The sequence below is a fragment of the Ostrea edulis genome, chromosome 3 (assembly GCF_947568905.1).
Source record: "Ostrea edulis chromosome 3, xbOstEdul1.1, whole genome shotgun sequence".
Taxonomy (NCBI): domain Eukaryota; kingdom Metazoa; phylum Mollusca; class Bivalvia; order Ostreida; family Ostreidae; genus Ostrea; species Ostrea edulis.
Window position 1 is genome coordinate 40,505,853 of NC_079166.1, and position 24,652 is coordinate 40,530,504.

The 24,652-nt window shown below is 33.9% G+C and overlaps 1 protein-coding gene and 1 long non-coding RNA gene across 2 annotated transcripts; both read left to right on the forward strand.

The window, feature by feature from the left end:
• Positions 1 to 992: 992 nt before the first annotated feature.
• Positions 993 to 4,526, forward strand: LOC130053440 (uncharacterized). The gene is made up of 7 exons (XM_056160718.1): positions 993 to 1,608; positions 1,931 to 2,016; positions 2,340 to 2,414; positions 3,176 to 3,298; positions 3,393 to 3,509; positions 3,822 to 4,005; positions 4,453 to 4,526. Coding segments are annotated over exons 1-7 (696 nt in total). The 5' UTR covers positions 993 to 1,499; the 3' UTR covers positions 4,455 to 4,526.
• A 15,552-nt stretch (positions 4,527 to 20,078) lies between these two features.
• On the forward strand, positions 20,079 to 23,557 carry LOC130053441 (uncharacterized). The gene is made up of 2 exons (XR_008802028.1): positions 20,079 to 20,154; positions 23,165 to 23,557. It is a non-coding gene; the product is annotated as an uncharacterized LOC130053441 (long non-coding RNA).
• Positions 23,558 to 24,652: the final 1,095 nt, after the last annotated feature.

The following is a 24,652-nucleotide window of genomic DNA, read 5'->3' on the forward strand; positions in this document are numbered from 1 at the left end:
CATTAATATTAAATTGTATGGTTTTATATTTAATACTTTCAAAATAATAGGGCCAAGTGCAATAAGTTACCTATAGGGTCGGTATCGTCATTGCCGAATTCCGTCAATGAACCGTCATGATGATATTCCGTCCCCTCATTACATTCTGTGTTTTCTAAAAAGGTTTCCTTGTGTAGTTGGTTGCATGATACAGAGTCTTGTTCAGCTGCAACATCTTCAAGACCGCAAACATCGTTTATTTCATTATTTTCATGTAGGTGTATACCAATATTACCATCAAACTCGGGGTTGTGTTCATTTTGTTGGTGTTTACGTGTCAAATTATGTCGACGAAAATTTCCGAAACGGTGAGAAGAAAAGTTGCAAGGCTTGCAAAAGTATTCCTCCTTCTCCTTAAACTTTGAGTTCGAACGTCGAATATTTTCCATGATTTTGACAGCAAATCAATGTTCAATAGTTCTTGAATTGTGCTTGCATTGAAGCGCTACAACGATTCCGATTTTTCTGCACGTGCTTTGCAGACGACAACAGTGGCAGTACGTTATCTACAAGGCCTAGTTATGTATGAGGTAAGTTGAAGAAATTATACACAGTACTATCTTTACAAACTAATAAAATCAATATATCTATAAATTCTACCAAATAGCATTTGTATGTATATTTCAATATACAGTAGGCTCGATAAATGTTACGCGAAAGGCTAATTCGGGGCCTAGCTTGTTTACATACGTTACGCTCCGCCTACAACAAAAATGGGGTGCGGATCTAAGTACGCAATCTTATCAAATATCCGTTGAACTATGATTGTTGTGTAGATATTTGCCATTTTGGTTGATCTAAGTTTGATTACATTGGAAAACTTACAGTATTTGGTCATACAGATCTTTCTCAAAGACTTTTCCTATATATTTCGTATAAAACCTTTTTTTTTCAACAACAAAATGATATTAATAATAATGAAAATAAATAAATAATGTATATTAAAGATATAGATCTATTGGGTAACTAACATCACCAATCGTTTGATAAAAGTAGTAGTGAATCTCGCATCAAAATCGATGAAATAAGCTGTAAATTCATGAATAAAAAGCTATTTAGGGAAGTGTAAACAGCAACAATAAATTATTATGCTACATGCAAATTAAAATTTTTGAAATTTAACATAATAATTTAAATACACGTGACCAAATAATTTTTGCATGCATGTCTTTGTATAGATCTATAAATCCATGCATCATTTAACTCTACACTTAATTAATAAACCTACATGCAATGCCATTTAATTCAATAACATAACAATTTTAACAGTCATGGTCATTTTTAAAAAAAAAAAATACTCATCCAGTAGTAATGTCAACTTTATAATACTATATATCAACTTAGTGCTACTTTTTAAAAGATTTTTAAAAAAGTGATTTAGATGTGACATTCTTTTAAAGTTAATTTTCATTGAATTCTTCATTCAGGACAGTCAAAAAAGTGGTGAAGGTAGCCAGGATATGTTCGAGTCCCAGGAGTCTGCACAGCTGGCTCCAGTCAATGACGGATCTGGCTGTACTGCACCATGCAGGGGCTGTACAGAAAACACAAAGCTGCTACACACAATTTGTGAGTACAGGTGTATTGCTCACCAGCTGTATACATGTACTATTCAGGATTTAAAATTAATCTATGTGCATGGTTGATGTACACGTATGTGTACATTTTTAATAATGATCATGCATTTCATATGCATTCATTTGATTTTCTGAATTATTTTTTTTCTCAAATAAAAGGATAGTCTTCAGTTAGAAACTAGGTGGAGGAAAGATAAGAATGCATGCATATAGCCACCCATCTGAAAAATACCACTATTATCAATTAAGAATCTTCATTTGAAATTGTTTAATTTGTTGTTGTTCACTGTTGATAAACATTAAATTCTTCACAGTGCAAGAGCTGAGGGAACTCAAAGAAGGGTTAAATGCCAGAAGTGATGATTATAAGAAATTCGTCATGGAGAATTCAGATATTGAGGTATAACTCTTAACACTGTTTTGTGTACATATATACTCGATCTTTTATATATACATAACTAACTTGCCAAAGTTATATAGAAGTTTTATAGAAAACATTATCATTTAATATTCAATGTCTTGATATGGTGATTTTAATTACCTGAAAAATTTGTTTGATTGGTGCATCAAAGAAAACCTGATTTCGGCTTCATTGTGTAAATTGATACGTTTATTGAATTTGAAAATAATATCTACATATATTGACAGTTTTTATTAATATTTGTTTTTCACAATATACAGTATATAATTGCAATTATTAACTTTTATTATGGTTAATTGTAGGCTCCCTTGCTGGAATTCTTGAAGACTGCATTTCCAGTCAAAGTTTTTTTAAACACTACAGACTTAGAATTGAAAGTAAGTCTGTTATTACATGCAATCTGATTATAGGGGAGTTGTGCCGCTATACACATAACAATGATGGAGCGGATCAAAGATCCGAACCTAATCAGATCATTATTACATGCAATGGAACCATAACACTTGTTATCATTAAAAATTCAAGTCCATAACCAATCCTAATGTTTTTAGCTCATCTGAGCTGAAAGCTCATGTGTTCTTTTCTGACCACCTGCTGTACATCTTATGTCTGTCTGGCTGTCTCTCCATCTGTAAACTTTACACATTTTCTACTTCTGCTCCAGAACTACTGGGCTAATTTCAACCAAACTTGGTAAAAATAATCATTGGGTGAAGGGAATTAAAGTTTGTTCAAAGGAAGGGCCATGCCTCCTTCAGAGGGGAAAAATCACAAAAATGCAAAAATAGGTTGGGGTCATTTAAAAATCTTCTCAATAATGACTGGGCCAAAAGAGTTGAAATTTACATGAAAGCTTCCTTACATAGTGCAGATTCAAGTTTGTAAAAATCATGGTACTCAGGGATAGGTTGGGGCCACAGTAGGGATCAAATTTTTACATGCGAATATAAAGGAAAATCTTTAAATATGGGCTCAGGTGAGCAATGTGGCCCATGGGCCTCTTGTTGTTAATTGAATACTCATAGAACCTAAATTTTGAACAATAAATTAATTCATTTCTTGTAAATATTAAATGTTACATTTTTTTATCCACAAGATGAAATTCAAGAAATAATTATACATGTACAACAAATTCCAGGCTAAAGTGGTGTCCTTAGTGCACAGACTAGGAATAAAGGCTGATATGCCAGTGATCATGCGAAGCGTAAACAAATATGCAGCAAGGAAGTTTGTTGACTTCCGATCACAAACAAAAGTTAAGGTTTGTACATATTTGATGAAATCAAATGATTTTGACCCCCACTAAAGTTAACATACAACTAATTGATAATCAAATTTAACTATTTTTTTTGCAGTTGCTGTCAGGGAAAAAGGACGCTGGAAATCTGAGTGTTCAGGACCTGGGGAAAGAGTTGTTCCAGAGATTCTCCCCAGTCCTGAACAATCAGATTGAACAGACTACAGTTGTTTTGGTGAGTAACTTAATTAACAATTTATTTTTTACACACCAATCTTTAGACGTGGCATATTATGGTACAGTGATGTATATACGTCAGTCTGTCTGAGCATCCTTTCGGGGTTTTCTGTTTCTAAGTTTATTTCTCTGTCACATATCAAACTGAAACTTGCTATGTAGCTTCTGTGTGGATCACTCAAAAGGAGTTTTGCCCCTTTATTTGAAAATCATTGTGATATGGAGGGTACATAAGTTGTCCTCTCTCAATTTTCAAGTGAGGACCATCATGTTTTGCAGAGGGTTTTTTATGTAATTTGTCTACATTCAGAGAGCCTTCTGCCATGAACGAAAGCTATTCAAGAAAAGGCGAAGTGAGGTTTCCACTTCAATGGATTTCTGGTCTGAATTTAAGACATTCAGAAGGATGGTGGAGGAGGACCAGGATCCATTGAAGTGGGAAAGGCTGATGGCCAGGGAAGAAAAGAGGATTGAGAGATATCAAAAGCTCCTCTGTGAGTTTATATTTTCAATGTTACATTTTTACAATTAAGAACTGGACAATTATACCTATTATATAGTTTTGAAATCCAATTCTCTGAGGGAGGGGGGGGGGGGGGTCCAAACAAACTTTGCTAAGTTTATTACAATATAATTCCAATGTTATTTATTACAATTGTTTTGATTGGACAAAAATAAAGCTGAACAAGAGTTTACACATCAATAAATCCGAAAACGCGATGTATTCATACACGCCTAAAAACAAATAACATAGTGCGGGGAAACTATTCAAATTTTTGCAATTGTTAATAACGTGAATGAATTGGAATTCAGTTTGTAAGTAAAATGTCCTGAGTTTACACATTGATAAATTCTTCAAAAAGAATGTTTAATCCTATATTGACAGTATATATAGACTACTCTTTCAATTATTCTTTTATACAAAAATATTTCTATTTCAGAGATTAAAAGAAAGAAGAACAAAGAATATACAATATGCAGTGACCAGAATAAAATTTAAATTACCCTGATCAAATGCCTTGAGATTTGTTCATGTTAATCTATATTCATGACTAAATAATTTGCAGATTATTAGAATTCACATCAATTTTATATATTATTTATCTCCTGATATAAAAAATTCATGTGAAGTTCATGTGAATTATATGTGAAATTCACGTGAATTTCATGTGAAAAATCATGTGAAATTCACATGAATTTCACGGGAAATTCATGTGAAATATTTTCATGTGAAATTCATGTGAAATTCACGTGAAATTCATGTGAAATTCACGTGAATTTCACATGAAATTTTTCATGTGAATTCACATTTGATGCTCTTTTTATGTGAAATTCACGTGAAATTTTTAACGTGAAATTCATGTGAATTTCACGTGAAATTCACGTGAGGCACATTTGCCTGTGTAAATAAAAATTATTTTAATTAATTAATTTTAATTTACTTATTTTATTTTTTAAATTTTAATTTATTGAATAAATTAGATAAATATTATTATTAAAATTATCATATAAATAAAAAATATATTTTATTTTATTAATTTTTTACTTTTTATTTAGTTTTAATAAATATAAGTTACTTCTTTATTTCATTATGATTTATGACATACGACCACATGTATGTGTCCGGCCATCAAAAGACAGTACCGCAGTCATCAGACGTGTTGGTACACGATGGTCCTTATTTATTTATTTTTAAACCATGGGACAACCCATACGTCTCATACGGAGCATAAGTATGTTACTACAACACACTTCAACTTCACTATGTTGGTGCATTTGGGAGGTGTTGGAGGGTGAGGCTGGATCGCAATGAGATGGATAGTATTATGGCAGATAATACAGTCACCAATCGGTTAATGATATATATAGTTAACCAATCCTACGAATATCAAACAAACACTGAGCTACCGCTGCAACCGGTCGTAATCGACTGTGATCAATTACTTTAAAGGGTGTAATCGATTAATAGTTGATTAATTACTGTTGATTCTTGCATGTCAACAGGGGATGCTTACTCCTCCTAGGCACCTGATCCCACCCCTGGTGTATCCAGGGGTCCGTGTTTGCCCAACTATCTATTTTGTATTGCTTATAGGAGTTATGAGATTGATCACTGTTCGTTATCTTCGACTTCCATGTAGATGTATATAAAAGTATAAATGGTGATCCTCCTCTTTTGATAACTTTGATTATAGAACTTATATACAATTCATGTTCATTGTATCAAATATTCTAAGTTAGATAGAGATACATTTGCATGATTGATTTTCTTAGTATTTAATCACTTTGAGATCTTGTAACTGTTTAAATAATATATCTTCATTGGAGATCTGAAGTTCTTTTTTCATCAAAACACAGTTCATACCTTATTATCTGTAATGGGCCTCAATCAGATTAAACAAACACACACACTTATACACTTATACATATGATATCCCTATAAAAGAAAACAATCACCTCTAGCTCACTACCTCACCATTTGACAAAGATAATTAAACATGCACACATAATACCCCCTCTATATATGGCGAAAAATAAACTGATCAGATAATGAAATCCTTTCTCTCTCTCTATTTGTACATATTTAGAATATTTCGAATTCTACTACAATTCCTTAATATCTTGATACACTGCAAAGTATGTTATACAGACTCAGAGTGACCAATAAGCCGATTTTCAACTAGATATCATATATTCAAGTGACCCTGTTATCCCAAGGGCATGTGGGGTGTAAACTTATGCTGAATAATCATAGGTATGGTTATCCTGAAAGGTGAAGATGACGAACAGTAATCAATCTCATAACTCCTATAACCAAAAAAATAATAAAAAACAGTGAATTGGACAAACACAGACTCCTGGATATATCTGAGGTGGGATCAGGTGCCTAGGAGGAGTAAGCATTTCCTGCTGACCGATCACACCCACCGTGAGTCCTATACCTTGATCAGGTAAACAAAGTTATCCGTAGTCAAAATCAGTGTGCCAAGAACGGCCTAACAATCGGTATGAAACACGTCAGACAGCATACTTGTCTTATTAATAAACCCATGGATAAGATGACTGTCACATGACTTGTTCGGTGTAATTTAGTGTGAATTTCTGGATAATCTAATAAGTATGGATAATGCATTAGCATTGTGACAATAATTGTTTTGAGAAATAAATCATACATTATATTGTCAGACAGTGTCATGGGACAAAGGTCATCTCATAGTTACAACTGTCATCATGGAGCTGGTAAGATATTTTATTTTATAGTATTTTACTTCAACAACCCCATAGAAATACAGTAAAATTGTCCGTAAACCATGAGAAATGCTTTCAATGTGAGGTGCAATAATTTGCGAAACTTTTATCAGATTTTCGAAAACTTTGCACAATATATTTTTACGATTATCTAACAATGATGATATAAGTAATAAAACAGCCTGACTAACGATTCGTACTTCCTCGCAAGAGAATATATGAAACTTAATTTCCCTAACTAAACAATCAAATAGGTGGTATGTGTTATAAATCATACAGAACTATTAAGATTTCTGTTGGGACTTAATAATCAGCTGATATTCATGGAAGACCGGTTTTCTAAGGGTTCGGTTTGAAGAAGTTTCACTATATATATATATATATATATATATATATATATATATGATTGATTGATTGATTGTATCTTGCTTAACGTCTTACTCGATAATTTTTCACTCATATGGAGACGTATTTTGTTCATATATATATATGAACAAAATAATTCCTTGGTAAAGGCTAATAATAGAAAAATTTCAGTCAAAGATTTCACATTTATTCCATTTCTTGTTATAAAACAAGAAAACAAGTACGTAACCAAAGAATTCAGAAAAATATGGCTATAATTAGAGAGCTGTAGCTTTATTCTTTATACTTTATACATCTTAGTGATATATATCAATGTGCTGCCGTCGCTTCATCGTTGTCCAGTGCTTGTCCCCTCGAATGTGGTGTACCGCAAGGCTCAGTCCTGGGTCCGAGACTATAATGTCTTTTTTCTAAACCCTTAGGGGAAGTATGCAGACGTCATGATATGACGTATCATATATACACCGATGACACCCAGATCTATATCATCGTTGAACTTTATGACAATTGGACCGATATGTCTCAAAGACTCTAAAATTGTTTTTCAGACATACGTATGTGGATGAGTATCAACCTATTCAAACTCAATGAAAAAAAATTGACCTTGTAGTTTTCGCACCAAAACACAGACTTATAGAGGTGAAGATAACGAACAGTGATCAATCTCATAACATGAGAAGTTTTGATCTTGAATTTGATGACCGTGTTGTAAGTGATTCATCTTCTCTTACCTGATCAATATATCGGACTCACGGCCGGTGTGACCGGTCGACAGGGGATACTTTCTCCTCCTAGGCATCTGATCCCACCTCTGGTATATCAAGTGGTCCGTGTTTGCTCAACTCTCTAATTTGTATTGCTTATAGGATTTATAAGATTGATCACTGTTCGTTATTTTCACCTTTCATTTAGCAAACTCCTGATTTTAAGAGAAACTGAAGCATTTTCTCAACTTCAGTAACACTCAAATTTTCCTGGAATACTTTGAGTTCAACTCTGCATTTTGAGAAATATTCTCAGATTTGAATCAGAAAAATCCATTGAGTTTCGACTCAAGACGTTCATGGCCACAAGGTCACGCCTCCACCAATTCTATACGTGCATTAATGTCCGTTATAGTCCCTTCTCTGCATATGAGTGTCTAAAAATATATAGTCAATCATCTTTTATTTTGAAATCAATAAATCCATACTTGACTCTTGTGACATGAAATAAGGTTAACACAGATGACGAATGACTTAAAGGTCATATGAAACTTTATAAAGCCTAGTCAACGATATTCGTATAGTTTCATGTTTATTAGTCCTAGGCTTAAATACGTGTAACATACCTACACTAGTATCCCAAACGTGTGTAATTCTTATTTTCTTATTATTAATTGTAAAATTCAATTGAATCAAAATTGTAAATAAACCTTTTATTCTGAAATTAAAGAAGGAAATAATGAAGTATCGTTCAGAAATTATAACTTATATTCCATATACTGTATCAGTACTGAGAACTAAACTTGTTTATTTAAAAATTAATAATTTCTTTCTTCCATTAAAATAATATTTGAACAGCGGGGATGTAAAGCAAGAAAGTAAATACCTGCTATAGAATTAAACGTAAGCAATTTTTATATATAACTTACAATTGAAAAATATAGAAGCACCCTCTCCCATATCAAAAACAACGAGCTGGGAATTTTATTCTTAAATTGGGACACACGGGAAACACTAGCTGATTATGAAGAACTGTGCGCCAGTACAACAGATGACATACATGATACATTTGCCACAACTAGGGTACTCTACACCTACAAGAACATTTTAACGCTATTTCAATATTGTGGTTATTCGTATACCGTGGGGATCCGGGTTAGAATAGGTCCTCAGTACCATTTTGCTTGTCGAAAGAGGTGGTTCTTCGGATAAGACCGCAAAAAACGAGGTATCGCGTCACAGCAGGTGTGGAACGATAAAGATCCCTCCCTGCTCATTGGCCATAAGCGCCGAGAATAGGCCTTTTACAGCCCTTCACCGGCAGTGGTGACGTCTCCATATGAGTGAAATATTCTCGAGAGGGGCGTAAAACAATATTCAATCAATCGTATAAAAAGGAAAATGGGATTATCATTACAGATTTTATATTATTTTTATTACGATATTCATAAATAAATGTACACAAGTTCATACGACTTCTAATCTTTTTAAAATGATAGTTAAATATCAGTATATGATGGCATGAGGTCTTGAAATACACAAGGCATCTGATGTATGGACAGTACTAACCCTCTCCCCCCCCAATTCTGATTTATTTTGACGGCGATAATTTTCCCAAAATATGTGGATTCCCAGTCTTACTCATCCCAATTTCGATTTATGTAATCGTTTGACTTTCCCACTTTTTGTAAGATTTAGAGATTGACCCTCTACTGGCTTTATTGTTACCGGTAGACGGCCAATCTCTAAAGCTTACAAAAGTGGAAAAGGATTACATAAATCGAAGTGTCCATGGGATAGACAAGGAATCCATACATTTTGGAGGAGAAATTATCCCCGAACAAAAGTCAGAAATGGAGGGGATAGTGGTTGCCATACTTCAGGTGCCTGTGCATTGTTCAATATCATCCTCTGTTGAAGAACATTATTCGCTTGCCGTGCATCATTCCTGACTGGTTTAAACTGATATGGTTGAACCATAAAATCGGACAGTTCGTCAGAAAACAGAAATTAATCCATATCCATTAAATGCAGTGAGATATTTCGTTGAACAAAACGGTAGGCCTACACTATTTTCATTGCGTTGTTTACCTCGATGGGTCGTTGTGACGTCACGAACACATAGAATCAAAAACGATAAGCGGGTAACAAATTCATTTTATGTACAAGTTTACAGCTTTATTGCTTATCAATCCAAAGACAATATTTTTTAAAACGCTATTTGACCTTCATTCATACCCATCTTTATGTTTTAAAGTAAAATATCACTGTTAGAAATCGTTTCATTTGACCTTTAAGTACACTACATCACCTCATACGATGAGTAGCAGAGCAGCATTCATCATTATTAGTCGTAAATACTAATACAGTGAAATGTCGTTATGTTTCTAATTAAGTTACAATAAAATTGCATCATACTGGGGTCAACGTAATAAAAGTTGCCAGTGAAATCTAATAAAACATTTATCAATCGTATATCATCCGCAATAAGGGGAGGGTGTTTATTTCTTCTAAAGCCTTGGGCATTATATTTAATTTACGGCTTATCGTAGATGTCCATATTTCTCCTAGTTCTTGTTCCCTCTTTTTCATTTATTTCTTTTAATGTTGAATTCATATTCTAAATACACTTTGCTTATCTGCATATGTCTCGCCATTTTGTTTAACTTCCGCTTCATTTTGTAATGCTTGCATTGAAGTTTTGCTTTAGGACTAGTTTATATTTAAAATTTGTACATAAAATTATGTAACTGAAGAGTTCATCCAAATTGTGATAATGTGACGAATGTGTACCTTTTGTCAAAATTATGTTTGATATCCAGACTGTTGAATAAAATTCTATATGTAGGGCTGATGGCGGGTGTGCCCTGTCAACAGAGAGTGCTTTCCTCTACTAAGAACATGATCCGTGGTTAGCATACAGTCAATTTGGCATTCTTTATACATGTAGGGTTACTGTTCGTTATCTTCACTATTTAAATCTCTCAAATGATTTGAGATTTTCTACACATGATCAATTTTGACAACGAGGCAGTGACAAATAAGATGAGGTACTGGTGTTTTGACTGTCTGGTTTAAAGTCAGCATTACACAAATTCTCTGATCTTTCTATTAAAACAACTTGTCAAGAGTCGATAAGTTTTGAGGACTAAAGAGAGGAGCTTGATAGAAAATTTACCGGATTCGCAATATCCGAGTATATATATATATATATATATATATATATATATATATATATATATATATATATATAATTACTACAGTAACTTGATCCAACGAGTCGGATCACGTAGAGTTGACGTCAACGAGACGTGATTCAACTCTTCGGATCAAGTTACTGTAGTGGTGATAAATTTATCATATACACTCTTATGCATTTTAAATCCACATTTATAAGATAATGAATGTAATCAAATTATCAAAAATACGGACATACAGTGAAAATATGTTTTTGTGTATGCAGGGTGTTTTTCTGACGCGGTCAATATTTTCCACAAAAAAAGTTGATGCATTTTGACGACATCAGTTTCAGAGGATACAGATACGGAATAAGAAAACCACAGTGTGGTGATCCGGAAAACCGGAACACACTCTGTGAAACCCACAGTATCAAAAACAAAACATTGATGGGTATATAATAAAACTTTGTAACGATTTTGATGAAGTTTTGAAATCCAATATGAGTGTGGTAACTTCAATTCATTTGTCACATTGACTGAAACGTAATTTTGAAGAATTTCCTACTTTGACATGGAACTGAGAGCATAAGTCCATTACCAAATGTAGAATGAAACTCAAATTCTTCAGTTTTCAATATTAAGTCTTACGAACAATGGTTGTTATATTGCAAGCTGGAACCATTACATATACCTCGGGTAATCTTATTCTTTAACCACTGCAGGTGTACATCGTGAAATGATCCATGCCGTCTGAATGCATATATGAAGTTAATTTCAGTCACAAATAGTGTATAGTAGGTTTGTAATCTACGATTAAATGATATTTGCATGGCATATACAAGCGTCGACTGTGTAGGTACATGTACATGTACAATGCACATTGATTATATACAACCAAGCATTGTATAGGCCAACTCCCTACATTGAACATGATAAGTGAAGATAACGAACAGTAATCGATCTTATAAATCTCTTAAAGAATATGAAATAAATACCAGTCAGAAAAATGAAAGTTTGAATAGAGTTTCGATTTTTACAGATTATGTTGAGCAAGGTCACGCACTTCCATCTTTTCCTTATAGTTTCTTGAGGTGGGCAGCATTTTCTGTGCATTCAAAATTTATGTTTCAATAAATGTTTAGGAATTATTGAATTATTTCAACTCAATTTGAAATATTATATAAATTGTTTATTTTCTGAAAATGAGTAGCATGATAACATATGTTTGGATGATTAATATATATATCTATTTGCATTTCTAATAAGGCATCAATATGTTGCAAACAAAAGTAAATAGACGTAGGTACTTATGTAATCAAATTGCGGAACTGTGTGTGTGCTTTTAAAAGAAATAAATACCTGAAAACCAGTCATTATATGTGGATATCATTTAGGGAATTTTAGTTTATATTGATCTTAGTACAGGTAGGATGAATCAATAAATAGTTCTAATACACTGTGCTTATATTTTGTGATCAAACGGTTTGTACAGTGTTAAAGGACAAACTTGTATGTCATATCGAAAGGCAACTTGATTGTCACAGTTCTTTAAACGAGAAACAGGATACTAACCTTAGTAGAGACAAAACATAGACAAGTGTAAATGTAACATGATAAAAAGTTGTTATTGTGACTCTAGTAAGACAAAATTCCAATATGAGAAATTTTGTGTTGATAGAATAACCTATGCACCGTACAATGTTGATTATCTTAATCATTGATTCTTTATCATGGAGGAATTTTTATAGACCATTCATCATCAAGATTTGAGTTTGCCTCCCATCAATTTTCCTGCTTTAATATCTATGAGAATAATGCAATGTCTAGACTTGCTCAAGTCTCTATGTTGTTTTTATTACATTATCATTTCATCCAAATTTTACTGTGTTTCTCTGCTCTCTACCATACTTAATGTCACCAAACATATGTTTGGCATTATCAAAAGTATTAAAGAGAGCACTATTATTAAACATAGAGACTTGAGCAAGTCTATGCAATGTCTTTTATTACTCATCGTATTTACTTTGTGATTAACGAAAGAAGCAGTTGTAATTCTGTATCTGAACTGTAGTGAGGAATATTGATAAACCTGAACAGTAGACTAATGCTGCTAAACTCACACTACACAAACCAATGGTGCTAAACCCACATTATTCAGACCGATGCTGCTAAACCTACACTACACAGACCAATGCTGCTAAACCTACACTACACAGACCAATGCTGCTAAACCCACACTACACAGACCAATGCTGCTAGACCCACACTACACAGACCAATGCTGCTTAACCTACACTACACAGACCAATGCTGCTAAACACACACTACACAGACTAATACTAATAAGCCTACACTACACATACCAATGCTGATAAACCTACATTACACATACAAATGCTGCTAAACCTACACTATACAGACCAATGCTGCTAAACCTACATTATACAGTCCAATGCTACTAAACCTACACTACACAAACAAATGCTACTAAACCTACACTACACATACCAATACTGCTAAACCCACACTATACAGACCAATGCTGCTAAACCTACACTATACATACCAATGCTACTAAACCTACACTACACAGACCAATACTGCTAAACCTACATTACACAGACCAATACTGCTAAACCTACATTACACAGACAAATGCTGCTAAACCTACATTACTGACAAATACTGCTAAACCTACACTATACAGACCAATGCTACTAAACCTACATTATACAGACCAATGCTACTAAACCTACACTATACATACCAATGCTACTAAACCTACACTACACAGACCAATACTGCTAAACCTACATTACACAGACAAATGCTGCTAAACCTACATTACTGACAAATACTGCTAAACCTACACTATACAGACCAATGCTACTAAACCTACATTATACAGTCCAATGCTACTAAACCTACACTACACAGACGAATGCTGCTAAACCTACACTACACAGACAAATGCTACTAAAGCTACACTACACAGACCAATACTGCTAAACCCACACTATACAGACCAATGGTGCTAAACCCACACTATACAGACCAATGGTGCTAAACCCACAATATAGATACGAATGCAGGTAATCTTAAATCATACAGACCAATGCTCCTAAATCTTAAATACAGACGAATGTTGCTAAACCTAAGCTCTAAAGATCAATGCTGATTAACTGTGCCAACCTGAAATATACACACATATGCTGCTATACCTGAACTGTACAGAAAAACGGTGTGAAGTCTGAAATATAAAGACCAATGCTGCTAAACCCACACTATACAAACCAATGCTGCCAGTGAATAAAGGTGAATCTGTACCAACCAATGCTGTAAATAAACATGAACTCTACACATCTATGTTGTAAATAAACATGTACTGTATAGACAAATGCTGCTAAAACGGATGTCCCATGTCACAGTAGGTGTGGCACGCTAAAGAACATTCACTGCTCAAAGGTCGTAAGAGCCGAGCATAGGCCTAAATTTGAAGCCCTTGACCGGAATTGATGCCGTCTCCATATGAGTGAAAAATTCTCGAGAGGGCCGTTAAACAAGATATAATTAAACAACTAAACATGAAATATGCAGATCTATGCTGTTAGTAAACTAGAACTGTACAAACGAATGCTTATAAGAAACCTGTACTGTAGAAATCAATCCTTTGAATAAACTTGAACTGTGCAAGCCAATGCTGCTAATAAACCTGAACTATTCAAACGAATACTGTTAATAAACCCAAACTGTAAAAAGCAATACATCTAAACCTGAGCTGTACAGACCAAAGCTGTTTATAACCCTGAACTGTATGAAAGCAATGCTTCTAAACCTGAATTGTACATAAGAATGCTGCTAAACCGGAACTATACAGAATAATCCTGCTAAATCTAAATAATACACACCAATGTTGCTAAATCTGATCTGTACAGACTAATGCTGCTAAATCTAAACTGTAGAGGTCAATGTTGGAAAGTTTGATCAGTACATATGAAGATTGTTAAACCCTCTGCTTATAACAAACTAACTCGGCGCAAATTGCTATTTAAGTTTTATAACAAATTCCGATATGCTATTGCATATTCAATCAATATCGTTTTATGTTTTACCTGAACATTCATAATATGGATATAGCATTTGACCCGCAAGTTCAAATTAAAACATATATGTCCTTTTATTTATGGAGCAATACCTTACACAGAATTACTTTTAATGAAAGACGAACGTAAATTTGCCCTTTGCATTAAAATACATTCACACTTGTACATCAAATTTACAACACTCCCAAACAATGTGTTATATTGTTTCCTCTTCTCTGTGTCAGAATGTATGGTACTTAGAACCTCTATTCTTTTACTGATATAAAGATCAGCTTGTAACTAGCATTTTATCAATAATAATATATTGAAAACACTGAAGTTTGTAATTTCGATAACTTTGAATGATAGTTTGAATATTAACTTCCACTCAATATCAGCCTGTTAAGGTGGTTCATTACACTACAATTTTATTAACTGGCTGGTTAAAGCACCCAATATGAAGTGTGGTTTTACCATTGAAAGAATAATTCACGCTTTTTACACACTATGTTGAAAAGTCCACGCACTTCGATCTTTTTAAATGCCTTGAAGTGGATAGCATTTTCTGTGCATTTCAAAATTTATGTTTTAATAAATATTTAGCAGATATTGAATTATTTGAACTCACTTTGAAATATTATATATATTGCTTATTTTCTGAAAATAAGTAGTATGCTAATATATGCATTTGGATAATTTACACATATTTGCATTTCTGACAAAGCATCAATATGTTGCAAACGAAAGTAAATAGACTTAGGTACTTCTATAATTAAATTGCGGATCTGTCTGTGAGCTTTTAAAAGAAATATATACCTGGAAGCCAATCATTATACGTGGATGTTATTTAGGGACTTTTAGCTTATATTTATCTTAATACAGGTAGGATGAAGCAATACAAATTCTAATACTTGTATTGTGTGATCAAATAGTTTGTACCTTGTTAAAAGATAGACTTATATGTCATATCGAAAGACCACTTGCTTTTCATGGTACATTCATCGAGATACTAGTTTGAATAGAGACAAAATATAATGTAGATATTACAAGATAAAATTTGTTATTGCGAATCTATTAAGTGGAATCTTCAAGATAGCAGATTTTGCGTCGGTGCAATAAACCAATGAAGCTATGCACCTTACAGTGTCGTATCTTAAGCAATGATTCTTTCTCATGTACGCATTTTTCTATTGACCATTCAGCAACACGATTTGATTTTGGCTCCCATTAGATATCTTGTTTTTACTATCTATAAGTATAATGCAATATCTTTTATTACACATCGTAGTTTTCTTTGTGAATAACGAAAGAAGTAGTTGTAATGCAGTGTCAGCACTGTCGAGAGGAATATTGATAAATCTAAACAGTACAGATTAATGTTGCTAAACCCACACTATGCAGACAAATGCTGCTAAACTCGCACTATTCAGACCAATGTTGCACAACCTGCACTATACTGACAAATGCTGCTAAACCTACACTACACATACCAATGCTGCTAAACCCACACTACACAAACCAATGCTGCTAAACCTAAAAGTATACAGACCAATTATGACAAGCATGAATTATCCAAATCAATACTGCGAAATATAAACTATACAGATCAATGCCGTGAAGTCTGAACTATATACACCAATTCTGATAAACTTAACCTGTAAAGATCAATGGTGTTAAACCTTAACTGTACCAATCAATGCTGCTAAACCTGAAATGTACACACAAAATGCTGCTATATATAAACTGTACATAAAGAAGATGATGCTAAGTCTGAATTATACATACCAAATCTGTACAATTAAATGATCTATTAAACCTGAATTATAGAGACCAATGCTGCAGAACATGAAATGTGTCGACCAATGCTGTTAATTAACACGAACTCTACAAACAAATGCTGTAAATAAGCCTGTACTGTACAGACCGATGCTGCTAATAAACCTGAACTGTAGATAGTAATGATTCTAAACATGAACTATAGAGACCAAAGGCTGTTAAACCTGAACTGTACAGACCAAGGCTGTTTATAAACCTGAACTGTACAGACCAAGGCTTTTTATAAACCTGAACTGTACAGACCAAGGCTGTTTATAAACCTGAACTGTACAGACCAAGGCTGTTTATAAACCCGAACTGTACAGACCAAGGCTGTTTATAAACCTGAACTGTACAGACCAAGGTTGTTAATAAACCTGAACTGTACAGACCAAGACTGTTTATAAACCCGAACTGTACAGACCAAGGCTGTTTATAAACCCGAACTGTACAGACCAAGTCTGTTTATAAACCTGAACTGTACAGACCAAGGCTGTTTATAAACCTGAACTGTACAGACCAAGGCTGTTTATAAACCTGAACTGTACAGACCAAGTCTGTTTATAAACCTGAACTGTACAGACCAAGGCTGTTTATAAACCCGAACTGTACAGACCAAGGCTGTTTATAAACCTGAACTGTACAGACCAAGTCTGTTTATAAACCTGAACTGTACAGACCAAGGCTGTTTATAAACCCGAACTGTACAGACCAAGGCTGTTTATAAACCTGAACTGTACAGACCAAGGCTGTTTATGAACCTGAACTGTACAGACCAAGGCTGTTTATAAACCTGAACTATATAAAAGAAATGCTGCTAAACCGGAATTCTACATAAGCAATGCTGCTAAACCTGAACTCTACATAAGAATGCTGCTAAACTGGAACTATACAGACCAATGCTGCTAAATCTGAAAATTTGATTTGTACAGATCAATGATGAAGAATTTCATCTGTTCATATGGATATTGCTAAACCCTCTGATAACAATTTAAAGCGACACAAACGGCTTTTGAGATTAATAATAAATTCTGATAGGCTATGTCGGATTCACATTTGATGTTTTATCTGCACATTCATAATATGGATATATCATTTACCCACAATTTCACGTTGAAACATACATGTCGGCCCTTTTATTTGTAGAAGTAAACCTTATACAATGTTAATTGTAATGAAAGACAAACGTAACTTTGTTATTTGTACATTCGCACCTGTATATCAAATTCTGTGAAGAAATACTCAACTTTACCACATTCCCAAACAATGTGTTACAGTGTCAAGAAATACTGAACTTTACCACAAACCCAAACAATGTGTTATATTGTTTCCTCTTCTGTGTGTGAGAATTTACGAGAATTAGAACCTCTATTCTTTTCCTGATATAAAGATAAGCTTGTAACTAGCATTTAATCAATAATTCTATATTGAAACCACTGAAGGTTGTAATTTTCGATAACTTTGAATGATTGTTCGAATATTAACTTCCACTCAATACTATCATATTAAGGTTGTTCATTACACCACAATTTTATTAAATGGCTGGTTAAAAGCACCTTATACATGTATGATGTATGGTTCTACCGTCAAAAGAATACAAGCTATGTTATCTTAAATGATTTTTTTGTGTTTTTCCAGAATAAAGACAAAGGTTTGTTCGCAAATAAGAAATTATATAATTGAAATGTGACAGTGATTTGATCTATGATACAACTATGAAAGGTGAAGATAACGAACACTGATCAATCTCATAACTCCTATAAAGGTGAAGATAACTAACAGTGATCAATCTCATAACTCCTATAAGCAATACAAAATAAAGAGTTGGGCAAACATGGACCTCTAGATACACCATAGGTGGGATAAGGTGCCTAGGAGGAGTAAGCATCCTCTGTCTACGGGTCACACCCACCGTGAGCTTTATATCTCGATCAGGCAAACGGAGTTATCCGTAGTCAAAATCAGTGTGTTAAGAACGGCCTAACAATCGGCATGAAACACGCCAGACAGCATTTGACCCAATGATAGATTGTATTGGCAAACTAGATAGTTAAATCGGCGATAGAAATTGCGAAATGCTGATTTTAAACGAGACTGTTGGAACCTCTGCACCATCAACTTGTTTGTTAAGACGTATAAGTTTCATATGCTAATAAAGGATCACCTTGTCTACCTTGTTTAAATTCAGTAGAAATAATAACGTTTCGGATAAATAAATTCCAATTTCTTTCGTTTTTTACTATGAAAAATATCAAGACGTAAAACTTATACGGTACCAATTTTGATGCACCAGATGCGCATTTCGACAAATAATGTCTCTTCAGTGATGCTCAACCGAAATGTTTGAAATCCGAAGATACATCTCAAAGTTCATCAAAAGTGGATCATGAACAAGTATATCTTCTGTACATTGGAAACTATGATAATTCAGGTGTGTATTTTCACCAATGTATATATTTGTAATGTATGTCTTAATTACTTATTCATAAGGTTGATAATATTTGAAAATGTTTCTTATACACTTCTTTGAATTCTATTTGATATTGTTATTGGAACGTACATACACATATATCCAAGTGGTTGGAAGTATAACAAACAACACAACTCCATTTCCCCCTAAACAACATATCGATACAATATATGTATGAGTACCATGCGTTGGGAGGTGTATTTTAAAATTGGGAAAATATTGTGCAAAGGCCTTGTCGTGGCTAAATAGATCATCGCAATCTGAACAGAAACACATTCTCTTGAGAAGAAAATACTGCCTCGTCACACGACATCTAGCAAAAAACTTGATTCGATCGATGCCCTTGTGATGTGGATTTAGAGGCTCATTGAGTAATCAGTATCTCATAATGACGTCATGAAAATGCATTGTCATTCAAAACAGAAAATATGTTTAAACTATTGAATTTTCTTCATGAAATGGAGGAAGTAATATATTGGAACTATAGGGGTGAACGTATAAAAACATGACGGGTGTGGATATTTAACCAGAATTATCATTGTATATATCAAATTACAACTTGTAGGTATTATCGTTATTAATTTTCCCGAGCTACGTGTGTGAGAGCAAGGTGTGTGCAAGCGTTTTCTATCTAAAATAGACCAAGCCAGATGAACCCGTAATGACATGGCTTATTATCATTCACGTCATATTCTCCAATACCACAATACCATACCTGCCCACTTTGGCATTCTCCGCTTCACCCTGGAATAGGACAGATGGAATTGCAAACATCGAGGTATGTAATCTATTCTAAAACAATGCTCTGGTAAGAATACTTCCATGTATGGTGTTTAAATGTCTGTCTAGGTCTCACTGTTAATCTGTTATATCAATTATTTGTTTTACTTGAATTTCAAACTTGTCTCCTTGTAATTGAATGAATTGATTTATATCAATCTATAACACTGACCATATGTACGTATGGGAAGACAAACAGAAATGTATAACACACCATAAAATAAATGTTGTACACAAGGATACGTTTGCCCCCTTTAAAAACAAACAGAAATGTGCAATACCTATAAAATAAATAATATACCCAAGGGAACACTTACCCCCTTTTATTGTCCCTCCCTTTGTCAGTGTGAAAATTTAAGACTGGGCGAAACAGTTCTCCCTAGCCTTTTATCTAAAATTTTATTTCAAGTGTCTAAGTATTGTACAAGTAACCCCTATGTCATCATTTTAGCTCATCTGACAAACTTTCTTTCAAGCCTCACATATCATATTCCCAGTAACTAAAATTATAAGGATATATACATCAGTTAAATGCCCATGTTGTGTGTAAGCACCACCACGGGGATTTCAAATCACGATATAACAAAAAACATTGGCTTCCGTTCAAGGGCGTTAAGATCTCATCGGGAAAATATGAAAGTATTGTTTGAGTCAAAACGATTGAAACCATTTCGACAATGTCAGTATTATTGGGTATTAAGTGGGAAGTTTTTAACAGGTCGGTATTCTGAAAAAAATATTGAAAAGCTTAAACCAGACTCGTATTGCAGCTTGTGTCAAGAGGCTATATAAAAAACTTAAAATTGATTGATTGACTGATGTTTTCCGCCACACTCAACAATTTTTCAATTATCTGGTGGCGCCCAGTTTTTATTAGTAGAAGAGAGAACCCAGAAGAACCTGGAAAGATACCACCGACCTTCCGAAAGTAAACTGGGAAACCTTCTCACTTACCGGCGCGAGTGGGATTCAAACCTGCGCCGACAGAGGTGAGAGGCCGTGTGATTTTCAGCGCGATGCTCTAACCACTCGGTCGTGGAGGCCCCTAAGATAAATAACTTAAAAGTATAATGTGAAAAGTAAAAATTTGTTAACATGTCTTTGGAGGATCATACTGAAAACAAATTACTTGTAATCTAAGGTGATCTTGTGATAGAAAGTTTTCGTGATGCCAACGGGTCAAAAGTCCAATGCACAAGAGCATGGCTATAGGAGCCGTATCACCTTAATAACGAAAACTTTAGCTTTCCATAGCCTTATATTTCGTAGCAAGTTTGTGTACATATATCCCCAACATGAAATGAGTTTCATTTCTGTCATTGGAATCTCAAAAAGAAAAAAAAAAAGGAAAATGTCTCCAACATTTTCGCCTTTCATCCACAAAATAATTTCTTGTCTTTATAAGAATTACATATGCTTTCACATGCTCACTGGTGAAATGAAGCGGAAAACGATTGTATTAGGGTGAATGCATTTGCGTTCATAAAACTAAAACTATATAATGCATTTGTTTACAATATGATATTCATATGATTGTATTGATTTCCATACAGATCAGTTGTATGAAAAAGAAAGAAATAGTAGTATGCTTGAGATATATTAAAGCGTATGCCAAGCTCGGTATGAAAACCGATATTTGTACTAATGTCGATCATGTTGAATTTCAGATGCTAGATCATATAGGTACACGTATATAATACAGTGGGTGTATAAATGATATTTAGATTTGAATATTTACATAATGTAAATATATCAAGTTATGAAGAATTTTCTGTTACGATTATCATTTATGTTTTCTATATACGGTATTTAATAGAATTTCACATTTTACTAACGGTTTCTAATTAATTTACTGATGTTTTATGCTTTTCACTTAGTATCTTTTCATGCTGATTTTCTCTTTTGAAATGTGGTTATTACGCTTATCTTAAAACAATGATTTAAAATGTAAATATTGATTAATGGACATTTATTAAGATGAAATGTAAAATAATCAATTGTTAGTCCAATGGAAGAGAATGTATTAACATGAATTAGTATGGGTGCATAAATCATGCTTATCGCTCTTTTTACACTCTCTATATGCAATAAATGTTTTCTCCGCCATCATCTCAAATTCCACCATCATCTCAAATTTCTCATGTCGAATTTGACAATCATGTTTGATAGAGAATGATAACTGTTCGTTATCTTCACCTTGCATAGAAAAAATTCTGGGGCACTAATTAACACACATTCAAAGTATAGTAAAACACAAAAAATGTATCAATGGCACAAATGAACAGTAAGAAAGTCTTATCTAATAGTACACTAGTCACTTTGAATTTCTTCACTTTATCAGTAGGCTGTAAGCTACTTTGAGAGCTCGCTGTTGTTGTTTTAGAATGGAAATGAACAAGCAGCACGGTGGCTTGTAGTACAATGGTTAAACCACTGACAAGGACTTGTGTTATTAAGTATATTGTGAAATATGGCACTTTGTCTGATGATTGCGGCATGGAGTCGTTAATGATCGTCAAAAACACTGCAAAAGTTAGAAAGATAGCCATGCAGAAACTCATCTTCTCTCCGGATTTAATTAGTAACAAAAAACAAAACAGATTGATCACTGATAAAATATTTACAGGTAACAAGGTGGATGTGACTGCATACAAAGATTATCCCTGTAACACCATTCTGAATGTCAATACTTCTGGTATACCAGTGGGATTTCCAATCTCACATATGCATTCTGTGGTAGCGACAATGTTCGAGACTTCGGGTGTTTTTTCGTAATTTTGGGGATAAAAGTGGGAATCTTCTTCCTCAAATGTAAGATATTCAGTTCCTACATTTATGTTGATAAACTGCAGATAACAAGTTTGCGAATCAAATAGGTATTTCGTCACATCTATACCACATCGGACAGTGTTTTCCTTAAATAGCTTATTGGTAACATATCCACCTGAATAGACAGTAACAATGCCTTTATCATCGCTAATACAATTTTCGTTTCCTATTTCATTAAGGATACAAAGAGAAGTTGGCATCCAAATCTTCTTGGCTTTTACTTGAACAGAGCTACTATTCTGGTACGAACTTGGATCCCACATTATACGATCGTCTTTCCATGAAAAAAAAACATTCATTATGACCCGGACATCGTTTTTTGTTTTTCATTGACTTCGAAAATTCCCAAGAGTGCAATATCCACTTCTACAGTGATACTGGTTTTGGTGGATTCGAAAGGAGCTACATCGGGATCCCTCACATTATTGATATCGCGGAAGATCTGGGACCTGTTTGAGGCACTACAAAGATTACACGAGTAGACAGCTAGGAGAACAGCTTGAAATATGGACGCTATTCGTCTATCCATGTTTGTTCAAAGTGCGATTTACGAATGAAATCTTCGAAAATGTCGTTGCATTTTTATGTTCGAAAACATTATTTTTAGCGTTATACACTTCAGATCTGCATTGTTAAAAAAAATATGGATAAATTAGGGGTCTGTTTGCCAAGCTTTTACATTTATTTGCGGTTTCAATGCAACATGTGAATAAGTGTCCACATTCTGTAATGGAACAGTCATATCCATTTGTAATATTGAAACTGCTAAATTACAGGTAAAAGCTTATACGTGGGTTACCCGAACTAGCAGGCAAACCACAATGCAATACCTCAGTTATTCACTATGAACCCAGCATGTTGTGGTTTTGATAGCAGACATGGTCTGTGATGTTGACTCTCAAGCCCACAGCAACAAGAAGTTAATTAGTCTTAACCTAGTAGCACAAAGGTAGCCTAACTGTAACTGACAGTAATATGTATACATGTAGGTACTGGAGTTCAGACCTTGTGAATATCATAGAATGACAGTTGTGTATAAATAGCAGGGTTCAGTTTATTGAAACATGAGAGACATATTCCTATAGTTAGTGTAGTCCAGATTTGTGAACATTAGAGACTCTTGATCAGCATTGTATAGTTAGTGAACATTAGAGAGACAGTAATGTTAAGTTTGGGGAGTCCAGGGACCAGTTCTACAAAACAATTTACGACAACGTTACAAGTCTTAAATGTATTACACAATTTTTAGTTTATATGAATGAATCAAAACTTTTGGGAAACTTCACTTTTAACATTACTGTTTTACTGTTTTGCATTGGAGTGAATGGCCTTGGAATGAACGCGAAAATTTCAGAATGTAAAGCTGGTCTTTAGTCGTTAATTCTTTTGTAAGACCTTGTGGACTTTAGAAAGACAGTCGTGCATAGCTAGTTAAGTCCAGTATATTGTAGTTTGTATTTCCTTCACTTAATTATTAGATTATTGCTGATTAGAGTCCATCGTGCATTGACAATTTAACGTTTTAAACTTCTGATTATTTTTCAGATTTGATATGAAATATTGTTGGGACAAAGTTGACAAAAATTGCAAATTTGAGGACTCCTACAAAACAATAATCACTAGCCTCAGGGGTAGGGATTTTTTTTTATTCCAGGATGGGACCAAAA

Excerpts from the sequence above, each read along its gene's own strand:
- LOC130053440 (XM_056160718.1), top strand. The coding sequence starts at position 1,500 with ATGTTCGAGTCCCAGGAGTCTGCACAGCTGGCTCCAGTCAATGACGGA. Across the intron at positions 1,609-1,930 it reads AAAGCTGCTACACACAATTT|TGCAAGAGCTGAGGGAACTC; the intron begins GTGAGTACAGGT and ends AATTCTTCACAG. Across the intron at positions 3,299-3,392 it reads GATCACAAACAAAAGTTAAG|TTGCTGTCAGGGAAAAAGGA; the intron begins GTTTGTACATAT and ends TTTTTTTTGCAG.